At 39.4% G+C, this 21,062-nt stretch overlaps 1 protein-coding gene across 1 annotated transcript in view; it reads right to left on the reverse strand.

The window, feature by feature from the left end:
• Window positions 1-1,584: 1,584 nt before the first annotated feature.
• HIVEP2 (HIVEP zinc finger 2) overlaps window positions 1,585-21,062 on the reverse strand; it is a 35,109-nt gene continuing 15,631 nt past the window's right edge. The window contains 10 exon segments of the mRNA XM_032216530.1: window positions 1,585-3,598; window positions 3,601-3,691; window positions 3,694-4,018; window positions 4,020-4,084; window positions 6,795-7,060; window positions 7,063-7,674; window positions 7,677-7,691; window positions 8,425-8,526; window positions 14,546-14,721; window positions 20,767-20,921. Coding sequence (XP_032072421.1) covers window positions 3,303-3,598; window positions 3,601-3,691; window positions 3,694-4,018; window positions 4,020-4,084; window positions 6,795-7,060; window positions 7,063-7,674; window positions 7,677-7,691; window positions 8,425-8,526; window positions 14,546-14,721; window positions 20,767-20,921 — 2,103 coding nt within the window. The 3' untranslated portion in view covers window positions 1,585-3,302.

Genomic DNA, 21,062 nt, shown 5'->3' on the forward strand with positions numbered 1-21,062 from the left:
TAAAAGTGCTATGTTCAAGGGTAATTTCTAAAATATTGCAGATATGTATGCTTATAAATAGAGTATACATGCAATTATTGCATTTTTAAAAAGTGACTATTAAGCCAGAGAGTTGAATTCCTGAGGTATTTCTAATGAACTGCTGTTGCATTAGAAATGATTATAATTATATCATCAGCAAATAAATTTTATAGATCATTTTTGCCAGGAGGCAAAAATGTATGTGTTATCTAATCTCCAGGTGTCACCTGAAATGTAATGGAATCATCCCTGGTTAAGTGGAAATTTATTAAGTGTGGGTTACGTCATCATTTCTATCACAGAAATTAGTCTCTGCTTATTAGTCCTTCCATTCCCCACTATCCTGTCAGAGCTGAAGAAGCTTCTTGGATGAGAAATGAAACGTCTTCAAAAGAAAAACAAGAAAAGTCAATTGCCTCCTGAAAAAGCACCTTTGGGATAGTCCTCTGCTTACTTACTTTGCTGGCCTAAATATGCTCTAAAAAATCAAATATCTTGTGCTCAATTGTACACTGAAGTGTGCACTGGAATTTCAAAAGGCTCTGAATTGCATGTCTTAATTTAGCTTGCTTTGGCCATGTATGTGCTAAATCTGCAATGAAGCGAAAAGGGCTTGCAATGTTGACATCGAAATTTGTGTTTATTTATTTGAGTCGTTTTTCCACACAGAATTGTTCTTATTTTCTATATATATGCTGTATTATTGCTGAAATGCATTCTAGCCATTCCTTAAATCAGGCCAATTTTATTGGGGATAGGAAAAGTTTTAATTCAGCAATATGGAAGACTGTTAATTCTACAACTCCGGTAGGGATTAATTACTGCATCTAAGTTGATTTGTTGGCTATTAATAGCTATTTCAGAGTTATCTCTTGGAAAGATCTTTTAGTCAAATGGCATACCCTTTTTTGAATTATTATCATCTGGGAGACGGTACAAGGTAATAAAAACAAGGACAAATAGACTGAAAAACAGCTTCTATCCCAGAGCAGTAACTATATTGAATTCTACTGTATAGTGCAATATTAATGCAATATCAGGTGCTTTCAATTCAATTGTATAGAATGTGAAGGATGTGTGTTTGTGATTTATTTTTATAGTTATAATGTACACTGAGGATTGCATTTAATTTCGTTGTACGGGGTGCAGTAACAATAAAGTTAACTAACTAGCTAACTAAATAACATTCAGAAGGTTTGGATGAACTGAGCAAATGAATTAAGGTAATTTTTTTCTTTAAAAAATGCAATAAGTATTAATATACCAGCAATAACTTTGTAATAGTTTATCAATTGTTGATTGCTATATGCAAAATTGATATGCAATATCAATTGTTTGTGCTATAATGCAAAATTAAATATATTACATATACTTTTGTGCTCACAAAGTGTAACATCAGTTTACACACCTCTAGGCAACACACTGCCCATTCTTTAATTGGAGATAATTCCACTGAATTCCAGGTGGTATCCTTGATAAATAAAATGACAAATCCGGGCAGAAAGTCAGAGCTTCCACTTGGGGAGCAAATCAAAACACCACAGGAAAACTAGACACTAGATCTGTAATGTAACTGTATATTTATTTCTTTTTAAACAACACTCCTTAAATGTATTGCAATTCAATATACAAATGTGTTTTCACAGAATTATAATCCACTAAATAGCACAGAAAATAACCCAGCTCTTTTGTTGTTGTTGACTTGGGTAGATGCGTGTATATCTGGGGGCATCCATCACACCATCACACCTTTAAACATGTAAGGAATGGTTCCTCCCAAACTTCTCCCAAGACAACTGAATGCTATAAATGCCCTAAATCTTGATTTTCCCCGCTGATCTTCCTCTTAGATAGATCTGTCAATACGAAAGACACTTTTTTTCCCCACAAGGAAGAACATCTATCCCCAAATAGCTGCAAACAACTATAACTCACCGTTCCCTTTCCATAACCCAACCTACCTCTCCGAAGCGAGATAACTTGCCAACATGACTCTTATTCCTTGCTCTCAACTAGTATGGAACCCCCCCGCAGCTCTGTGACTTTCATGGCTCTGTCTCCTGCCTGCAGTGCCCAGCACTGAGTAAAAAGCTGTCGGGCCAGCCGATTATCTAAGTTCCTGTGCAGACCAACCTGTGCTTTCTCATCTGGAGTAGGAGTTTGATTCCTCTGTAATCAAGGCTAAGGATGCAGATTTCCTTGCTCTTGTTTTAAAGACACTTCAATACTGATATGTGATATCCTGTTCACCCGATCTTGCTTCTCTTCTAGTCAAGATCCCACTGTTCACTGACCCTCCTAGAAATGGGAAGAACCCTTAAACATTCACACAATAGATATGAAATTGCACCAGTTTTTGAAGTTGCATATATTTACACAGGGTGGAATGTTTTCCATATTCTTTGTTAAAGGAGCATATAGCAACATGTTCACATAAGACCAAATACTTTTAATATATTTATAACTGTTTTTATAAAGCTTTGAAAAAACTCACAATAGCACATGGTTTTACTTTAATGCTTACGGTACTATCTCTTTAAAATCACAATCAGCACTTTTAAGTTATAGTTGATCCAGCAAACAAGAGACAAAAAAAATTACAAGAGTAAAGAATGGACTGATACATCCTTTTATCTATTTTTTTTTAAACTAATGCATAAGTGCAGAATAAGATAAGATACTCTAGTTTAAATATCTTGTTTACAATATACATTTTTGTTCTAATAATGCAACAGTAAATCCCATGCTCACATAGAAAAGCAACCCGCAACATTAAGAAAAATGTACAATTTATGAAACAAAGTAAATAAATATTAGTATTACAGAAATCAGAGCTGTACATAAAGCTGTTCAGTTTTAATCATATAAAAATATTTTAGTGCAACCTCACATATATATTGATGCTTTTTTGTTTTTTGCTTTACATCGTTTAGGTCAAAGTGTCCCAAAAAAGGAAAGAAATACATTTATTACAAAGCAGATACACAAATTCTAAAATATGTACAAATTACTGCTAAAAAATGCTTATAAGAATATAAGCAAAAGTAAAGAAAAGGCACAAACACCTGTACAGGTTAAAAGTACCAGACCCAATAAGAATTTTGAAATTTCATTTGGTCAGGCTCATGATGACTTGTAGTTTTACTCAATTCTTTTGATACAACAAAAGTATATATAATAGCAAACTACTGTAACTTAGAACCGGCATGCTATAAATTCAATACTTCCTTCTATCATTGGGGAAGGGCGTGGGAAGTCAACAATTTTTCACACCTCGGAGATTACTGTGGTTTGCTTTTTTCAGAGGGCGGCTCTCTGCTTTCCTGTGTGCTTGAATCTTTCCTACTCGGTAGTACTGACGGTCTGACCTCCACACTGTTTTTGCTGTAAAAGGGGGAATGAGATACTACAGTCTGCTGTGATGTACCAAAAAGGTCCTTTTCACCGCTGTGCAAGTCAGGGCTGGTGGCTGAGGCACAGATCTGGCCTGGCTCAGAGCCACTAAAGTGTTCCATGCTAAAATGTGCACTTTCCAAGGGTTTCGGGAAGGGCTTGGAATCCCTTTCTGTTTGCTCCGTCCATGGAGAATTTCCTCTGTTGCAATGCGGAGAGAGGCTATGGCTTTTGTACAAGTTTGTATATTTTCTTCTTGCTCCCTCTCCATGACCCCCCTTCCTCCAAAGTGCTCTTTTTCATTAACAGTAACTCGGAAGTCGATGTGCTGTCTTGAGCCATCATATGCATAGGGCGGGCACAGTTCTCCACATGCTTTGGAGGAGTGCAAGATTCCCACTGCTTCTCCTCAAAACTTTCTTTGGAGAGAGACCAGATAGACGGAGTGTGTAAACCAGACAGGGCAGCAGGTAGCGAATGGACGATTTGGATGCCCCCGATGGGCATCATAGGGATAGGCGCACGAAGTTGCTGCTGGGAGTGTAGTGGAAGATGACTGAAGACATAGTCAGTAGGACCCTCAGGAAACAGGTTAGGGATGTATGCTCAGAATGCCTTTTTCTCCAGGCAAGTTGAAATATGGTGGCTCCAACATTCCTGCTCTTGAATTCTGCAAACAGACAAAAAAAAGATCAGGAACAGCTTTTTAATTTAATTTAATTATCAAAATTTATATGCCGCCCAATCCGAAGGACTCCGCTTCTGGGTTTGGAGAGGGGAAGTGCCCCCTTTGTGTCATAGCTTGGCAAAACACTCATTCCCTACAGCACTTTGATTACCGTAACCAACTATAAAGGTAAATGTTCCCCTTGCACATATGTGTTAGTCGTTCCCGACTCTAGGGGGCGGTACTCATCTCCGTTTCCAAGCCAAAGAACCAGCGCTGTCCAAAGACGTCTCCGTGGTCATGTTAAACTATAACCCTTTTTCTTATGTCTAATAGGGAGTCTCTCTTTCTCTCCTTTCTTCTCCTCTATTTACCCTTCCATCTACTAATTCCTCCCACCCTTTCCAATGCTATTCTACTTTATCTCTTACCCCATTTCCATCCTAGCTACTTTCTCTTTCTTTTGAATGCTTCTGCGGGAAGGAGGGTTCGGGAAAGTATCTTTGAACAAGTATGTACACAAATGTTTGTTACGGGTGTCACAGCACACATTTTGGGGAGGTGGCAGGATTGTTTGCAGCTATAGCTGGCAACCCAAATATAACAAGCAGTGCATTTGCATATTTTTGTCCTTTTTAATTTATTTCCTGTCCACTTTTGTGGGGGAAGGTACTTTTGAATTTAGGTTTAGATATAAATAATTTTCTAGGTACTTAGTGGCTAAGATGCTGAGCTTGTCGATCAGAAAGGTCGGCAGTTCAGTGGTTCGAATCCCTAGTGCCGTGTAACTGAGTGAGCTCCCTTATTTGTCCCAGCTTCTGCCAACCTAGCAGTTTGAAAGCACGTAACAATGCAAGTAGAAAAATAGGGCGCATCTTTGGTGGGAAGGCAACAGCATTCTGTGCGCCTTCGGCATTTAGTCATGCCGGCCACATGACCACGGAGACATCGTTCGGACAGCGCTGGCTCTTGGCTTTGAAATGGAGATGAGCACGCACACACCCCAAAGTTGGGAACAACTAGCACACATGTGCAAGGGGAACCTTTACCTTTTATGAATACTTTTTAAAAACTAAGGATGCTTGTGCTACAAATACATGCTGACTGGCATGAAACCGCACAGAGCAATTATTCATCATTTTTATCTAAAAAACTCAGCTGATTTCAGATAGTTTTTAAAATGTAATACAATTATTCATGTCAGTATTTGAACTTACTGTTTCTATCTAATACATCCTAATTTCCGGACAGTTAATCACTGTTGTTATAACATTTGGAGAATTGCTACAGAGAAGACATTAATGAAATGAAAATATCTCTGATATATAATAGGTGGCACCAAGCAAAAATGGAGAGTGTGTGGATCAGAGACCACTAGATTTACCTCTGACACAATGTGTAAATTATCCTCAAGAAGCATATTTGAAAACCTACACACTATTTTCTAAATCTTCAACTGGCCATATAAAGATATTATTTCCATATGTATTGCATCTCTATATTAGATCCAAATCTCTTCAGGCCAGTCAAAGCATCCTAGGGGACATGTGATTGGATCCAAGCAGTGGTTAAATTCATCTTTCAGAAATAAATGATCCTGCTCTTAAGGAAGGGGTGGTTTATCACCTCTTCAAGAAACCATCACCAGATCTGTATACATTTATTCCTTTTTAGGGAAGGTTGTTGAAAAGGAGATTGGTTTGCACCTCCGGAGGGACTGGAGGAAACATATTATCTAGACCAGGTTTTCAAACTTGCATCGTCATGATGGCGTCATGTGACATATTGTGACTTTGCTAAACAGGCATGGGCATGGCCAGTGTGTGACGCATCCGGCCCGTAGGCCGCGAGTTTGACAGCCCTGATATAGACCCTTTTCTGTTGGGTTTTAGACTTGAGTATTAGGACTGCACCTATATCACTTGCTGATTATTTTGGTGGGATCAGAATAGAGTTGGTGCATCTATTCTGGTCCTCCTTAAATTCTCAGCATTTTTTGATGCCATGTTTCTGGGCTAGCTGAGGGTGGGAGAGAGGAGCACGAAGTTGAAATAGTTCTGTTCGCTCTCTATGGGTTTGCTATAGTTGATATCGGAGGGCGGAATTCCAGCTTATTTCTCTTGCTTTACGGGGTTCCTTGGGGCTCTATTTCTCCCCATGTTATTGATACTCACTAACTCTCTGTGGTTCTTGTCATAGGCTTCCACAATAAGATTAATTACACGACACATTTGGGGGTCCCAGGTTGCTTCACTTCTATTCTACAGTTTTCATCCATGTAAAGAAGAAAGTTCTTCATTTAAACAAATAGAACAATAAGATCCAACTGTACATGAATGAAAAGACAGCAGTGTAAATAAAACTTTCCATCAAAGCTTCCAAAAAGCCGTACAGGAACTAACAGATAAGGAAGGATCTGGGACATGGGATAGGAAACTGCAGCAACAGGGAAGAAGCAAATAAAAACAAACAACCTGGGCAAAAATTGCTGTTTATGGGCCACGTCTCTCTGATTAACATCAAGATACAAGGATTTGTCTGTCGACCAAAACCAATATCCTAGCAATTAAGCAAATCCTCAGAGTCCAGTTTCCATTAACTCAGAATCCAACTGACATAACAGAAGAAAGAATGTTAAAATGTTTTTTTTAATTATTATTTTATTTTATAGATAACTATTTAGGTGGCCTGTTTCCACATTATTTTCACTTACCGAATGTCCCAGAGATAGTGATTCAGATTGCATATACTGTCCCAAGGGCAACGATGGGTTATGGTATAAGCCTCTTCGGGGTGATGCTGCTCTAATTGAGGCCATATATCGCCTTTCTCTTCGTGGAGACATTTCTCTTCGAGAAGATGCATCCTTTCCAGGAGACACCGGCCTCCGTGGTGACAGATGCCTTCTTGGGGAGGCATCTCTGCGTGGTGATAATTCTCTTCTTAGGACAGCTTCCTTTCTTGGTGAAATATGTCTGATGGTGAAATCTCTCTTCTTGGTGATAGATGCCTTCTAGGTGACAGATCTCCTTTGGGTATTAAATATCTCTTTGGTGAGTTATCTCTGTATGGTGAGGAATCATACCCAGGAGATGACTGTTGGCTGGATGATGAAAGATCTCTAGGAGATGAGTTGGACTCCAAGGAAATCATATAATCTTCATCCATGCAGCTAGGTATATCAAGTCTGTCTTTGTCAGGTTCTGAATCTGTACTTTTATTCTGGAAAAACCTTTGATATTCTGTCATTGGTGAATCATCACAAGAATCACTTGTTGATAAGAGGTGAGTAACCTGAATGCTAGGTAAAGTGACTAAATAACTTATCAAGGAGGAATGTCCTACAGCACTCTCAGGAGAGCCCCCATAAGATGTGGTAGTAGTATTCACAGATAATGATGAAAATCGGGGCGGCTGGGGACTAGTGCTTCGAGATCTTGTCTTGGGTGTGGAGTCTCCGAGAGCATCATCAAAATCATCCTCATCTTCATCATCCTCATCATTGTCTTCTCCATCTTCTCCATCAGACTCCTCGGCATCCGAGAACTGATGCTGAGCTGATGTGCCAGTCATGTTCTTCTCAATTTCTTGGGGTTATCTTCCATATTTTCTGAAATAAATGTAACAAATCAATGCGTCATATGCAGGGACACAAAACTGAATCTGACTGCAGATCTTTTTTGCTTATAAAGATATTGATTGTGCCTAAAGCTCCCATTACAATATGATACAAAGAGATGCTTTTCAGTAATACATGGGTAAAAAGTCTACGTTGGATGTTTTCTGCACCATCAAATGCATAACCCTTTTTAATTTCTATGCCTCTCTGAAACTATTTGCAAAATTGTATAAATGCAGAGTACAACCAATCATTACATTTGATCATTTATATGATCCTCAAATACGTGATTAATAACGATATACCCGCTTCAAGGGTTTAAGTTGATTCCCCAATTAAATCTATGCAGAGTTGTACTAGTGTAGCTATCCAGTAATATGCGTTTAAAAAGTGTATTATAACACTAAGTTACGCCTAAGCTAATATTTTCTCCCGCTAAAGAAACTCAAGAGCTGAGATGCTCAGATAACTTAAGTAAAGTTAGGCAAACTTAATAGCAATGTGCCGTGCCAAAAAAATTCACACCATTTTGAAATATGTCAGCCTCCAAGAATATTGTGTGCTAGAAAAGTTGTAGACCTGAGTGGGTTGAGATAAGAGTGAGATGAGAGAAGACAGAAAGATAACCTTTAAGTTCTATAAGCTTCAAACCAATAAGCCAACATTATTTTCAATGCTTTAATGCTGATAAGAGGAAAACATAAAGTTCTTAACAATCATATACCTGCTTCTTCAGTTTCTGTATCATCCACTGATGTCATTGATACCCCCAGTTCCAGGCATTTTTTCATGTGCGCTTTTGACTTCATATGCTTTGTCAGATTCCCTGTGGAAACACAAAGATAAGCCAGACAAGTTGGCATCAGTTTAGAATTCATACTGACTCTTATGAAGAGAGGTTTCCCATCTTTTCCTAGAAATAGAATTAGTGAACTGGACAGAGAGATATAAAACATATTCAATTTATATAAATATCATTTCAGCAAGAATGTTTTCATAGAAGTGTGTGTGTTTCTTCGTCTCTTCTTTCTTAACAGCCAAGTTGTAATATTCAGGAGTAAAACGTAAAGGTTCCCCTTACACATATGTGCTAGTTGTTCCCAACTCTAGGGGGCGGTGCTCAACTCCGTTTCAAAGCCGAAGAGCCAGCACTGTACGAAGATGATTCCATGGTCATGTGGCCAGCATGACTAAATGCCAAAGGCACACGGAACGCTATTACCTTCCCACCAAAGGTGGTTCCTATTTTTCTACTTGCATTTTACATGCTTTCTAACTACTAGCTTGGCAGAAGCTGGGACAAGTAATGGGAGCTCACTCCATTACACAGCGCTAGGGATTCGAACCACCAAACTGCCGAACTTTCTGATCGACAAGCTCAGCGTCTTAGCCACTGAGCCACTGCATCCCTATTATATTCAGGACTACTTAATCTGAATTTTATTTTTATTCCCCTATTTTTATTGTTAATAATGCCACCAAATGCTGGAAAAGGATAGGCATTTCAATTGTCTGAATGGAACAGTGAAGCTAATTAAGGCTGTCACTGAAAGGAAAAAAATGGAAGATGTCAGGCCAATTCTACCATCTGATACAACTATTCTTCCTCCCACCTTGAAAAGAGGAGGAAACAAATGATTAATCTAGGACTGACCAGCATGTTCCCTCTAATTTTTTTTCAGTGTGAGCAGAAAAGTATGGTGTTTGAGCGGCATATTGCCTGAGCACCTGAATTTTTTTTCACAGATGTCACCTAAGACAACAATAAAATCAGTATTATTTGAAACTCAAAGTTATGTTTATTCAAAGTACCCGCTTAATTAAAAGTGTTATATAATATAAGTATCACTTAACAACGCTCATGCTTAGCAACCAAAATGTTGGCTCAGGAACTCTGGCATTGAAGTGCGCAAGTCTTAAAGCTGTCAGGTTACAAGATCCTTGCACCTCTAACCCTTTAGGAAAAAAAACCAGAGGTGTTCAAACTTGACAGCTTTAAGACTTGTGTGCTCTATTGTCTTTTGCTCCACTTTTTCATTCTCTATTTTTAGTTGTTGCTCTAAGCTTAAAGTAGAACCCAAAGAAGAAGCAATTGTCATTTCACATTGATGCAGTTCCCGTGTTAGTTGGGTGTTCTGACCCCCCCCCCCTTGATGGCTCGTTAACAAACGCAGACAATTAAACTTAAAAGGACTTTCTTTATCAGTTTTCAGTTCAAACTGGCTTCGAGCCCAGAAAATAACATAAACATCACTCTCCGATAAGAATTCAAAACAAAAGCTCTTACAAACGCAGCCCTTCTTCCACCGTCTCCACGATCAGATTTACATGAAAACACCAAAGCATTTATCCAAATGTAACAGGCATAATCACGAGTAATAAGCAAGCAATATTGTACCAGACACAGAACACACAAAGGAGGTCAACATTTTTTTTTGTAATAAATCATGGAGCATATTAATACCAATCTCTCTGTAACATAATTTCCTCCTGTTACCTTCCTAAGGAATCCAATACTGTAGCAGTGTTTCAGAAATCCATTGCCTTATGTTACAGTTAAAACAGTCCTGTCTGAAGTTGGAGTATTAATCAGGAATCCTTGTATTCAACCAAATAACATCAAATTGATGATTTCCTGTATTTTCTTTGAAACCAGCCAACAACAATGTACAAATATGATCAAGTAAGGCTGCTTTTAGAAAATAGTTTGAATTGCTAAAGATCTGCAGGTTAGGGTACAAATTCCACAAAACAAGAACAACCTCCTAAAGCCATTCATAATAAACACCAGCATCTCTTACAAAGTTGGAATGATGGGTCTAATCATCAAGTAGAAACCTGTCAACCCTAAAAGTCCCAATATAGATCAAACAAAGGATGGCATCTTAAGATAATACTCTCAACTCCTCCAGATTTTATACATTATTCCTAGAGGACCATCATCCATCTTGGATGGGGATAAATATTTGATATGGGCTGTAAGAGAATGTAAGACACTATGCTTAGATTGCCACATGCAACTTTAAATGAACAAATTCAGTTCAATTTACATGAACCGTCACTTTAGCAAGCCACTCTGCTGGAACATGAACAAGCTTAAGCACTACTGGCATTTCATTGTATAGAGTTATGTTCAATTTTTCCTTCCAATCAAGGCTGGATGACTTTCTCTGCAATTCTTTGCACTCAACTACTCTTCTGGCATTTTGGAAATTATAATAATAATGATACGAGACATAAGGGAAGCTCTTGTCATTTTTTTAGGAATATTCTGCAATAAGACCTTAGACAGCCCAAAATATAAACAGATATTAGTCTGTACTTTCTATAGCTATCTAACTTTACTTACATAACCTGAAATGGATACTGGGCTTTTTTCCATAAATAATTTACTTTTAAAATGGAAAGGTCATCTTTCAGGTATGAAGATTACAATAATGGAAGCAATGAGTATTGCTCATTGCAATAACTATAATAAATGCTGCCATCTCCTCCTCCTCCAACAGCACCACCACATTTACTGCCCAGCGCTGCGGCTGAGGTGAAGCTGCCAAAGCTCCCGCTGGCGCCCCCGCCCGTGGCAGCAGCGGCGGCTCCCCCTCTGCTCGGAGCACCTGAGCTGGGCACCGCGTTACCCCTGCCCTCTCCTCCTCCGCCGTGCTTTTGAGGAGCCATCGGGCCTTTTTTTCCTGCTCCCGCCCCTCCACCACCTTTCTACTGGCTCCCGTGGCCTCAAGGCTCCTCAAAAGCACGGCGGGGGCACCAGTGGGAGCTTTGGCGGCTTCACCTCAGCCACAGCGCCAGGCAGCAAATCCGGCGGTGCTGTTAGAGGAGGAGGCGGCAGCAGCAGTTAGTCCGGTGGTGGCGGGGGCTTTGGGGCTTCACAACTACCATCAGTCGCCCCGTGCTCATCCAAACAAGTTCAGGGCCAGTTCTAGCCGCCTGCAAAGGACCTCCTCCCCAGCTTTCAGTAGAAATCACTGCGCGGCGGTTGAAAAGTGCTGCGCAGTGTTTTCTTGCCATGTGCGCGGCCGCGCAGCCGTGCACCTTAGAGGGAACAGTGCTGACCAGGTGTGCATGCTTGGATTATCATATAATGTGGTCTCAGGTAGTATATTTAATGGGTGAAAAAAGAGTTCTGCCACCACAGCTCCTCATCAAGGCAAGGAAAGCCTCTTGCACATTTGATTCTCCATTATCTCTATTATCAACAGTTAGGGGAGAAGAAGGGAAGTATTAAATGTGGCTTCAAAAGATACTCCAGATTCCCACAACTGAAGTTTACACCAGCATCGCCTCTCCCTAAAATTGTCAGGAATGTACAGCACTCCCATCACTGTTATAACTATAACTGTTATAACCTTTGTAGGAGACTATTTTTTAGAAAGAAATGACTGTACTATAAAATAATTAGTCAAAGGAGAAAAAAAGAAACAGATGTTGCTGTGACCTCTGACCGGGAATGCATTGAACAAGGAGGACATAAATACTTGGCAGAAACTTCACAAGGTGTTTTCCCATTTGCAAGCCTCTGATATTACTTAATTTTTAAGCCACCCAAAAGTGAGACGGGCAGCTATACAAACTGAATAATAAATAAAGAAATACTTCCAAACTATAGCCAGAATTGTTTGGCATCTTTGAGGCTAACACAGGTATTATTGTCTAATCTTGTGAATTACTTTATTTATTAAGTTTATCAAAAGTCTCTCAAGGTTTATAGTTAGACATATTAAAACCAGATGTATTTATTTATTATCTATTTATTAAACAAATTTATATATTTGCCCAACTTACCCATAGCTGACTCTGGGCAGCTTGCAACGTTAAAACATCCACCATATAATAAAAACCCTTAAGAAAAAAAAAATCACCCTTCATCCCCATCCTCAGGGCAGCAACAACACGTTTAAATCAGTTTGGTTGTCTCAATCTCCTTTTGAGTTTCCCAGGCCTGCTGACCAAACCACATTTTTGGGGCCTTTTGGAAGAGCAAGAGATGAGAGTCAACCTTACCTCAGGAAAATAAAGTTCCATAAAGAAGGACTATTTACTGAAAAGTCCTTTATTTTGTGGTTCCACCAAATAGGTCTCTTAATCTGGATAGATGTAATAGGGCAGTTCTTCAAATAGCCTGGCCTCAAGACCTATAAGGCTTTAAGGGTGATAACTATATGGCTCAAGAAAATCCAGCAGCCAAAAAGCCTATTTTAAAAAGGGTTATGCTCCTGAATAAAGCAAGGAATTAATTCCATAGAACTGGGATAATCCAAGAGCAGGTTCAATGATGAATCACTATGGGACAAGCCAGTGGGGATGTGGAGGATTTTAGAGAAATTCAGTTCTACTTCCTTACACACAAATACATGAAAACTTACTCCAGAATAAATTTGCAAGTTCTTGAGGTGCAACTAGACTAACTTTTACAACAGGCTGCAAGTTTTTATGGAAATATAATTAACTATCAGCTACATTTGAAAAAAAATGAGTTCATAAATAATTCTGTTAATTGTGTTATCCTCCCTACAGATATTTGCTGATTCCTCACGCTATTTAGTCTCAATGTAACACTTTAAACATGCGAAAGTATCAGCTTTTACAGATTTTTGCAGCCTGATGACCTCTAGATGTGTTGGATTACAATTCCCCAGTATTTCAGCACATCTGAGATATACCAGATGTCTATATACCAACCCTGGAAAGGTTGACCTATAATATTAAATGCTGCTGAGAGGTTGAACTGTGTATTAATACTGAAAAATTAAGCAGATGTCTCCTCCTCTGTACATGAGCCACAGTGGCGCAGTGGTTAGAGTGCAGTACTGCAGACTACTTCTGTTGACTGCTGGCTGCCTGCAATTTGGCAGTTCAAATCTCACCAGGCTCAAGGTTGATTCAGCTTTCCATCCTTCCGAGGTGGGTAAAATGAGTTGGGGGCAATATTCTGACTCTGTAAAACCGCTTAGAGAGGGCTGTAAAGCACTGTAAAGCGGTACATAAGTCTAAGTGATACTGCTTTATACAGAATATATATTTCCCCACTGTCATTAGGAGTAGGAGTAAACCCCCAATGGCTCCAGCATTATAAATTAGGCAATTGGCATTATTTCCTTTAAAAAGGGAGAGATTGATTAAAGACACAATTCTGGCAACTGCGTCCATCACTTGATAGATTTTTGCAGAGATGCTAAATGGAAGCAGCTTCTCCTCCCCTGTGGCAATGAGTACCTATGTACATGTGCTAGTAGATCTCCATCCATAATTCATGTCAGCTTGGAGGGAGGAGCCCACACGGAGTCTGTGGAATGGTGCATTATTAATAATTGTGAAACTGACCCATCATAAAGGCAGCTTAGGAATTCTCCACAGCTAATGTTCCATTTCTGCAATGTGCTGCTGAAAATGTACAACCCCCTCTATGCAACTGATATTTGCACCACAACATTTTCAGCAGAAAAGTAATAATTGCCAAGGTAATTTTATGCCCACTACATTTCCTCTGCAGACAGATAGACTGGGTCGAAGTCCACATTTCTTAATGTAGTTACGTAGAGTGGCTTTCTCCCTGACAAACACATCAAACCTCGGATCTCTTATTCAAATAGGAGTGGTACATTTCATGAAGCCTCGTTTTCAGAAATAAAAGTTGACAACTTTTGCTGGGCTCCTGAGATCAGCCTGGCTGGCACGGAGGAATCTGGCCGAGCCCTTGAGAGAAATAAGTGCTCCCTTGGTTTAAGAAAACCTCTCTTACACTTCGAAGGATGGAACGCAGACTAACAGGAGGAGATTGTGTCATCAGCCCAGCAAATAAATAAATAAATAAAATGAAACTGATCAGGTACCTTTTGTTTTGAAGGCAAAATTGCACAGCTTGCATATATAAGGCCGTACATCAGTGTGAGTCCGGATATGCTTTTTCAGCATGCTGGGTTTCTTGCAACGGATTCCACATTCTTCACAAATATACTTTCCCCGTCCACGTCCCCTGACATACACGTAATCCTCATTTGATTTATATCTGTAAAAAGAAAGTCAGAATGAAATAGGAAACACCTACGCGGCCATTTTTATTCACAGAGATTGTATTTCGTTGAAGTATTACAAAATGTTAGTTTTCAAGGCAAAAACATGGCTTAACAACTTACTACAAAGGTTAAGGCACTCCTTCAAATAAGAAAAAAGAGTTTTCTCGTGTAATGGTTAGGGCAGCAGGCTAGAAATGAGGTGATTATGAGATCTAGTTCTTTCTGAGGTTGAGGTGATTTTGGGCCAGATACTCTGTCTTAGCCCTAGGAAGAAGACAATGGCAATCACTTCCATAAATAATGTGAAGAAACCTGCAGGAATTAATCCAGGAAGTTGCCAGGAGTTAACAATGACTCAAAAATATGCATACACAAGCATAGAGAGTTATGTCTGAACCGGAATACCTATTTAAAGGAAGGCGGTCAATGAATTTACTTCTGTCCTACTTTTTTTTTTAAGTCTTAAAAGCTAGCAATCTTGTCAATATCTTTAGGCTTAGGTCCTACTATAAAATTATTTTTTCCATAGGAAATTCTAGACCAGGGGTATCAAACTGGCGCCGGCGGGCCGGATGCATCATGTGCAGGCCACGCCCACTCCAGCTCCGTAAAGGGGGAAACACCATGAAACATCACGTGACAGCAACGTGTCGCAGAAAGTTTGACACCCATGTTCTGGATGGTTTCTATGTATTTGTGCATTTGCAGAGGAGGACTATGAGGAAATCTGTGATGCATTCATGGTTTTTATTCAGAAGCATTTAATGTAATACACAGCACTGTTCCTTGCAAAAAAAGAGATCATTCGGTCCACTGAAGGCTATCTTCCCTCCCCATACACACAAAACCAAGGGAATTATTTCATATGTTAGTATTGTGTTGATTAGGAGCACATATTTGACAAACGTTCATTATATGCATCTTCTTACAGAGATAGACCTTTGCCCAATGACTCTTTTTGATTGCTGAGCCAGAACTGTTGCACAAATACAAAATGTACAGATGTGTGCAAATGTGAACTGCCTAAATGAAATTGTTTTGTTTTTTCAATGCATATTTAAAGACAAGAAATTTAAAACTTCCAGCATTTCCAAATGCTGTGAGTCACAGCTATTTTAACATACCCTCATACAGCACAAATCCAATGGTGGGTTCCTACCGGTTCAGACTGGTTCAGCCAAATTGGTAATGGTTTGTTGGCCTGGGTCGCTGGAACCAGCACGACCCAGGCCTGCCATGCCCCCGAACCGGTTCTCCAGGCAGCACCATAGGCACCACCATCTTGTTTTTTGCTTCTGCGCATAGCAATTTTTATTGCACCGTGCATACACGCACAGCATGCATCAAGGATACGTGGCGTGCCCACAAGCAAACCGGCAGTAGTGACTGCCAGAACCCACCCCTGCACAAGAGCCCTCTCAATCACATATATCCTCCCTCTTAAAATTCCAAAGGGATCATTTTCCTACAGATCAGCAAAATAAGATATTCAAACAATGATTTCTTTATGTTTATTCCATATTTATCTCAGGGAAAGAGAACCTTTCATACCCAGTTCTGAGAAAGATTTTGAAGATCATAGGCTAACTCCGACTGGGCCAAAGGTAAGAGTAAATAAAGACATAGTAGATAAGAAGACATTTCCAAAATCAGCAAGGACATCAATAGAATACATCACACCTCTATATGCCAGTTCCAGACACCTGTCAGTCTTCTTAAAAAGAAGCAAAGAATAACTTTGCCATGGAAAAATGTATCCTTCTTGGCATTTCCCCTTTCTGTCCAATATACCATAAAACCATTTACAACAGCATACGTTTTGCATAAAGAAGGCTTGCATAAGTTGCTGTGTACACATTCCCAACTGCACAATGCAATCCTATACATTCCTATGCAGAATGTGAGTTCAGCTGATTCCAATGAGACTTATTCCCATATAAGAGAGTAGTAAGCTTGCACTCTGTTGTGGCCCGCCAGCCGTCAGTGAAGCTGGTGGCAGACTCAGACAGTGAGGAGTTTGGGGAGGAACATGGGCCAGTCCTGGAGTCTGGGGAAGGCTCTGATGAGTGCTCTGCATCAGAGGCAGAGATGGGGCCAAGACCGTCCGACAATTATCTGCTGCCTTTGGAGATGGAGGTCAGTGGGGCAGAAGAACAGCTGGAGCCTGTTCCCGATGTGCGCATGCGCAGAGCTGCCAGGAGAAGGGAACAGCTAAGGAACAAGGGCTGACTTGGGAGTAAAGGCACAGGTGGACGGTGAATGGCCCCTCCCATAGGGAATAAACAGGAGCGAAAGAGGAATGGAGTTTGCAGGAGATAATTTGTTCATTTCATTAATGTGAAGATTTGTTCGTGACTCTCAGAGACTCCTCACCAATTATTTTCTTGCACAGCATTGCGAAGATATCGGCCTGGCAGTTCTGGCCTGATAAGGTCTGTGGTTGTAAATTCACCCTTAAAAGACTGTTTGCTGGGGCCTTTACTAGATGTGAATGAGAGGAATTCACATCAGCTTAATAAAAAGAGTTTTTTTCGGGACAAGGAGTCTGCTTCGTGATTTGTGAATCCTAGGTCAGAATATACCCTTCAGGAACAGAATCAAACAAGAGAAGAGACAACCAGATAGCATTTTTTTGCAGCAGCAGCAGCAGCAGCTTCTGGGGAAGGGTGGGGAGACCAGAATGCCTTTATTTCCTCAAAATAGTTAAGGCTTGCCCACAAATCCCTCCGCTTTTCTTCCAGCAATCTAAGTAAAAGCCAGATCCAAAATGAACACCCAGTCGTAAATGGCTGCTGGTGGTGATTTCATCTTTTCGCTATCATCAAGTTTCTTTGCTCTTAATCAACTGGGGGGGGGACAACACTTTTATCAAGAGGATGCTAAATCACCCACTGATAAAGTTAGTGCCAAGAATCCCTAGGAGGAAAGAAAAACAAAATAGACGCTACAAGTAAATTTATTGCTGATCCTGTTTAGGATCTGTGATGTTTCCAGGGCAAACCTTTGAAAAAGGACCACATTCTGAAAACTTGGGAGATCCCAGGAAAATCATGATAGTTGGTAGGTAATAAAAGTATATGTGTCCATTATACCTGCCTAGAAAACCTGCACTGCCTCTCCCATTTCTGAAGCCAACCAATGTCTAAAAGGATGTCTACATTGCCAACAGTTATCTCATTAAGGAAAACCATGTGAACGACATTCACTACAGTTTTGTACATCCCCATTTCTCTTAAAGCAGAATGATTCTCCTGACAATCTTTAACCAGAGAAAAAAGACTGCATTATTGAAAACATTGTAGAATTTGCTAAATTTTAGAACGGACACATACTGAACAGGACTGGCAAAGCAGAGAACTTCTATTCTATTCTTCTACAAAGCTAATGTTTCTATTTTAGCTTAAGACATTATAATTTTACTAACAAAGAGTGATGAAAATGACATACAGGTTATGTCTGGCCATGATCCAAAGAGGCCTTTCAGCTAAGAGCTCTGTTGGCTTCATTTAGTCTAATTCAACATCCTCTTGAAACACTTCAAGTAGACAATTCTTTACAAGGCAAGCTTTCCCCTATCATATGTCCCTGTAGTGGGGTGTTACCTTTTTTTAATCTTATCACTGCTAAAATGTGATCTTTCTTCTGTTGTCATGTTGCAAATTATTATGGCTTAGTTTAGTTTTATATATATATATATATATATATATATATATATATATATATATATATATATATATATATATATATATATATATATACACACACACACACACACACACATACATATAATGTTATATAATTAGGCAGTGAACAATCTTCCTTTTGGAAGACCAAGATCTAAATTAAATGTTGCTATCACCCTGATGCTATATAGTTCTTTGAACAGGCAGGTGTTTGCGCCTTCTGTGTTGTATTGTTACAATTGTTGTCCATCTCTCTTACAATCCTTCAGCCTCTGGTTTTACACATGCCATATTCTGTTATTTTATTCTATTTCTACCACTGAGCTGCTCCTGATATGCAGGATCCAGAAGATAATCTACTAATCTTATTAAACTGATGTGTTTCCTACATCTGCCTTGATTTCAACAGACCTGTTGCATGCGAGTCATTTGATTAAAATATTGGCTTAAATTATTTCAAAAGTTCTCTGATCCTATAGATGATTGCAATAAATTCAGACTTTAAATCCTCTGGTTTAATATATGCAATATCTGAACTAAATTGGCTTCCAAAGAACTCTGTGAGTACTGAAGCACTGGTCATAGACTACAACCTACTCAAAAATCCATATTTCAGCCCAAATTATACGGCTCAAGATTATTTGGAAAATCTCTCTCAACAGACTCTTTCTTTGCCAATATCTTTTCTCAAATGCAAAGGAGAACATGCACATTAGCTAATTCTGATTTGTTGCCTTCTTTCTTAATATTTAGATTAATTCATATGGGCCTTCAAATCAATGTTGAGCCCTGGTGATTGCATGGATAAATCCATCCTGTTTTCCTGACCACATTTTTCAGAAGTGATTTTTTTTGCCACTGTCTTCTTTCTAAGATGAAAGACAGTGACAGGCCCAAGGAAGAAATATTTAATTCAAGTCTATCCCTTCCCCTGCCCGGGACTTCTTTGGACAAGTTCAGTCAGTTACCCATGTCCTTTTACATTGTCCTTTCTATTCATCTGGCACAAGAAGTTAAATTATGACATTACTACCTATCAGTGGTGTTCAGAGGACTTTGTTCTTTCTTCAGAGATATGTCAATGACCATCTTGGACAAATTCAGTAGAAAGCACCACTGAATGTATAAGGTAAAGGTAAAGGTTCTCCTTGCACATATGTGCTAGTCGTTCCCAACTCTAGGGAACGGTGCTCATATCCATTTCAAAGCCAAAGAGTCAGTGCTGTGCAAAGACATCTCCCTGGTCATGTGGCCAGCATGACTAAACACCGAAGGTGCATGGAATGCTGTTACCTTCCCACCAACGGTGGTTCCTATTTTTCGGTTCACCGACAAAAGGGCGAACGACAAAACCGCGCCCGACTAAACCGTGTTGCTGACATCATCAACAGGGTGACAACAGCGCGGAGACAGAAGCATGCTGTAAACCCTAAACCTAAACTTAACCCCTAACCCTAAATCTAACCCTAAACCTAATCCTAAACCTAACCCTAAACCTAACCCTTAACCTAACCCTAAACCTAACCCTTAACCTAACCCTAAAGCTAACCCTAACCCTTAACCTAACCCTAAACCTAACGCTAAACCTAACCTTTACCTTAAGTTAAATTGGCTTTCTTTCAACGCGCTATTTAAAGCGCCCTTCTTTCTCCGCGCTGGCTGTTGTGGCTGCGTTGATGACGTCAGCGACGCGGTTTAGTCGGGCGCGGTTTTTGTCGTTTCGCCCTTTTGTCGGGTCACGCTATTTTTCTACTTGCATTTTTATGTGTTTCGAACTTTCAAATGACTTTTCTGATTGACAAGCTCAGCATCTTAGCCACTGAGCTACCATGTCCCAACTAAATGAATAGTAATAGCTGTAAAAACGGAATAAAAATAGCTGAATAAAAACAGCTGTAAAAAACCCTTATATTGCAAAGAGCTCCATCATTAGTTGCATGATCCCAAGGGGACTTTCGCGTCATTCTTTCAGAATACCCATCTTATAAATACCAAAGACAAACCCTGAAGATACTTCACAAGTTTCCAATGTAGTATGAGGTTTTATGAAGTGTTTAAGGTCATATGATATTAAGTAAACGTTTTTTCCTTCAAAAAATGGGACATGGCAGAAGTTCCGTGGATTATATATTCCTTGTTCTTTTTTTGTTCATGATTTCAAAATAGTCTGTATAGAGTTTTCATGACGTTCAAATTGGGGCTCTGTTTAACTTCTAATCAATTTTGGTATCAATTTGCATAATTGATTATACTCTGAGATTTCATCACAAAAACCTGAGCACCCAGAGCAATACTTTAGCTCTTGTCTTTAAAAGTAACACAGAAGAAACAACAATTCCATTTTTCTGTTCTTACCCGCCTTCAAAAATTTTAATTCTCATTGGCTCAGTTTGTTTGACTACAATATCTTTATCAACATGGCTGTCTCCTTTAATTCGTTCTTTGATAACATTCCCTGCGACTTTCTTTTCAAACTTGCTGCCAAATACAAAAAATGGCTCCTGTTTCATCTGTAAAAAGAAAGGCAGGGGAAAATGTCACTAATTGTTGAAAATGTTTGAAGTGTAGAATACACTTTACATACATAAACAGAATAACTGTGTTGTGCCACATTAAGGTAAATGTTTTAAGTCACAATTAGGTCTTACATC

The sequence above is a fragment of the Thamnophis elegans genome, chromosome 4 (genome assembly GCF_009769535.1).
Source record: "Thamnophis elegans isolate rThaEle1 chromosome 4, rThaEle1.pri, whole genome shotgun sequence".
NCBI lineage: Eukaryota > Metazoa > Chordata > Lepidosauria > Squamata > Colubridae > Thamnophis > Thamnophis elegans.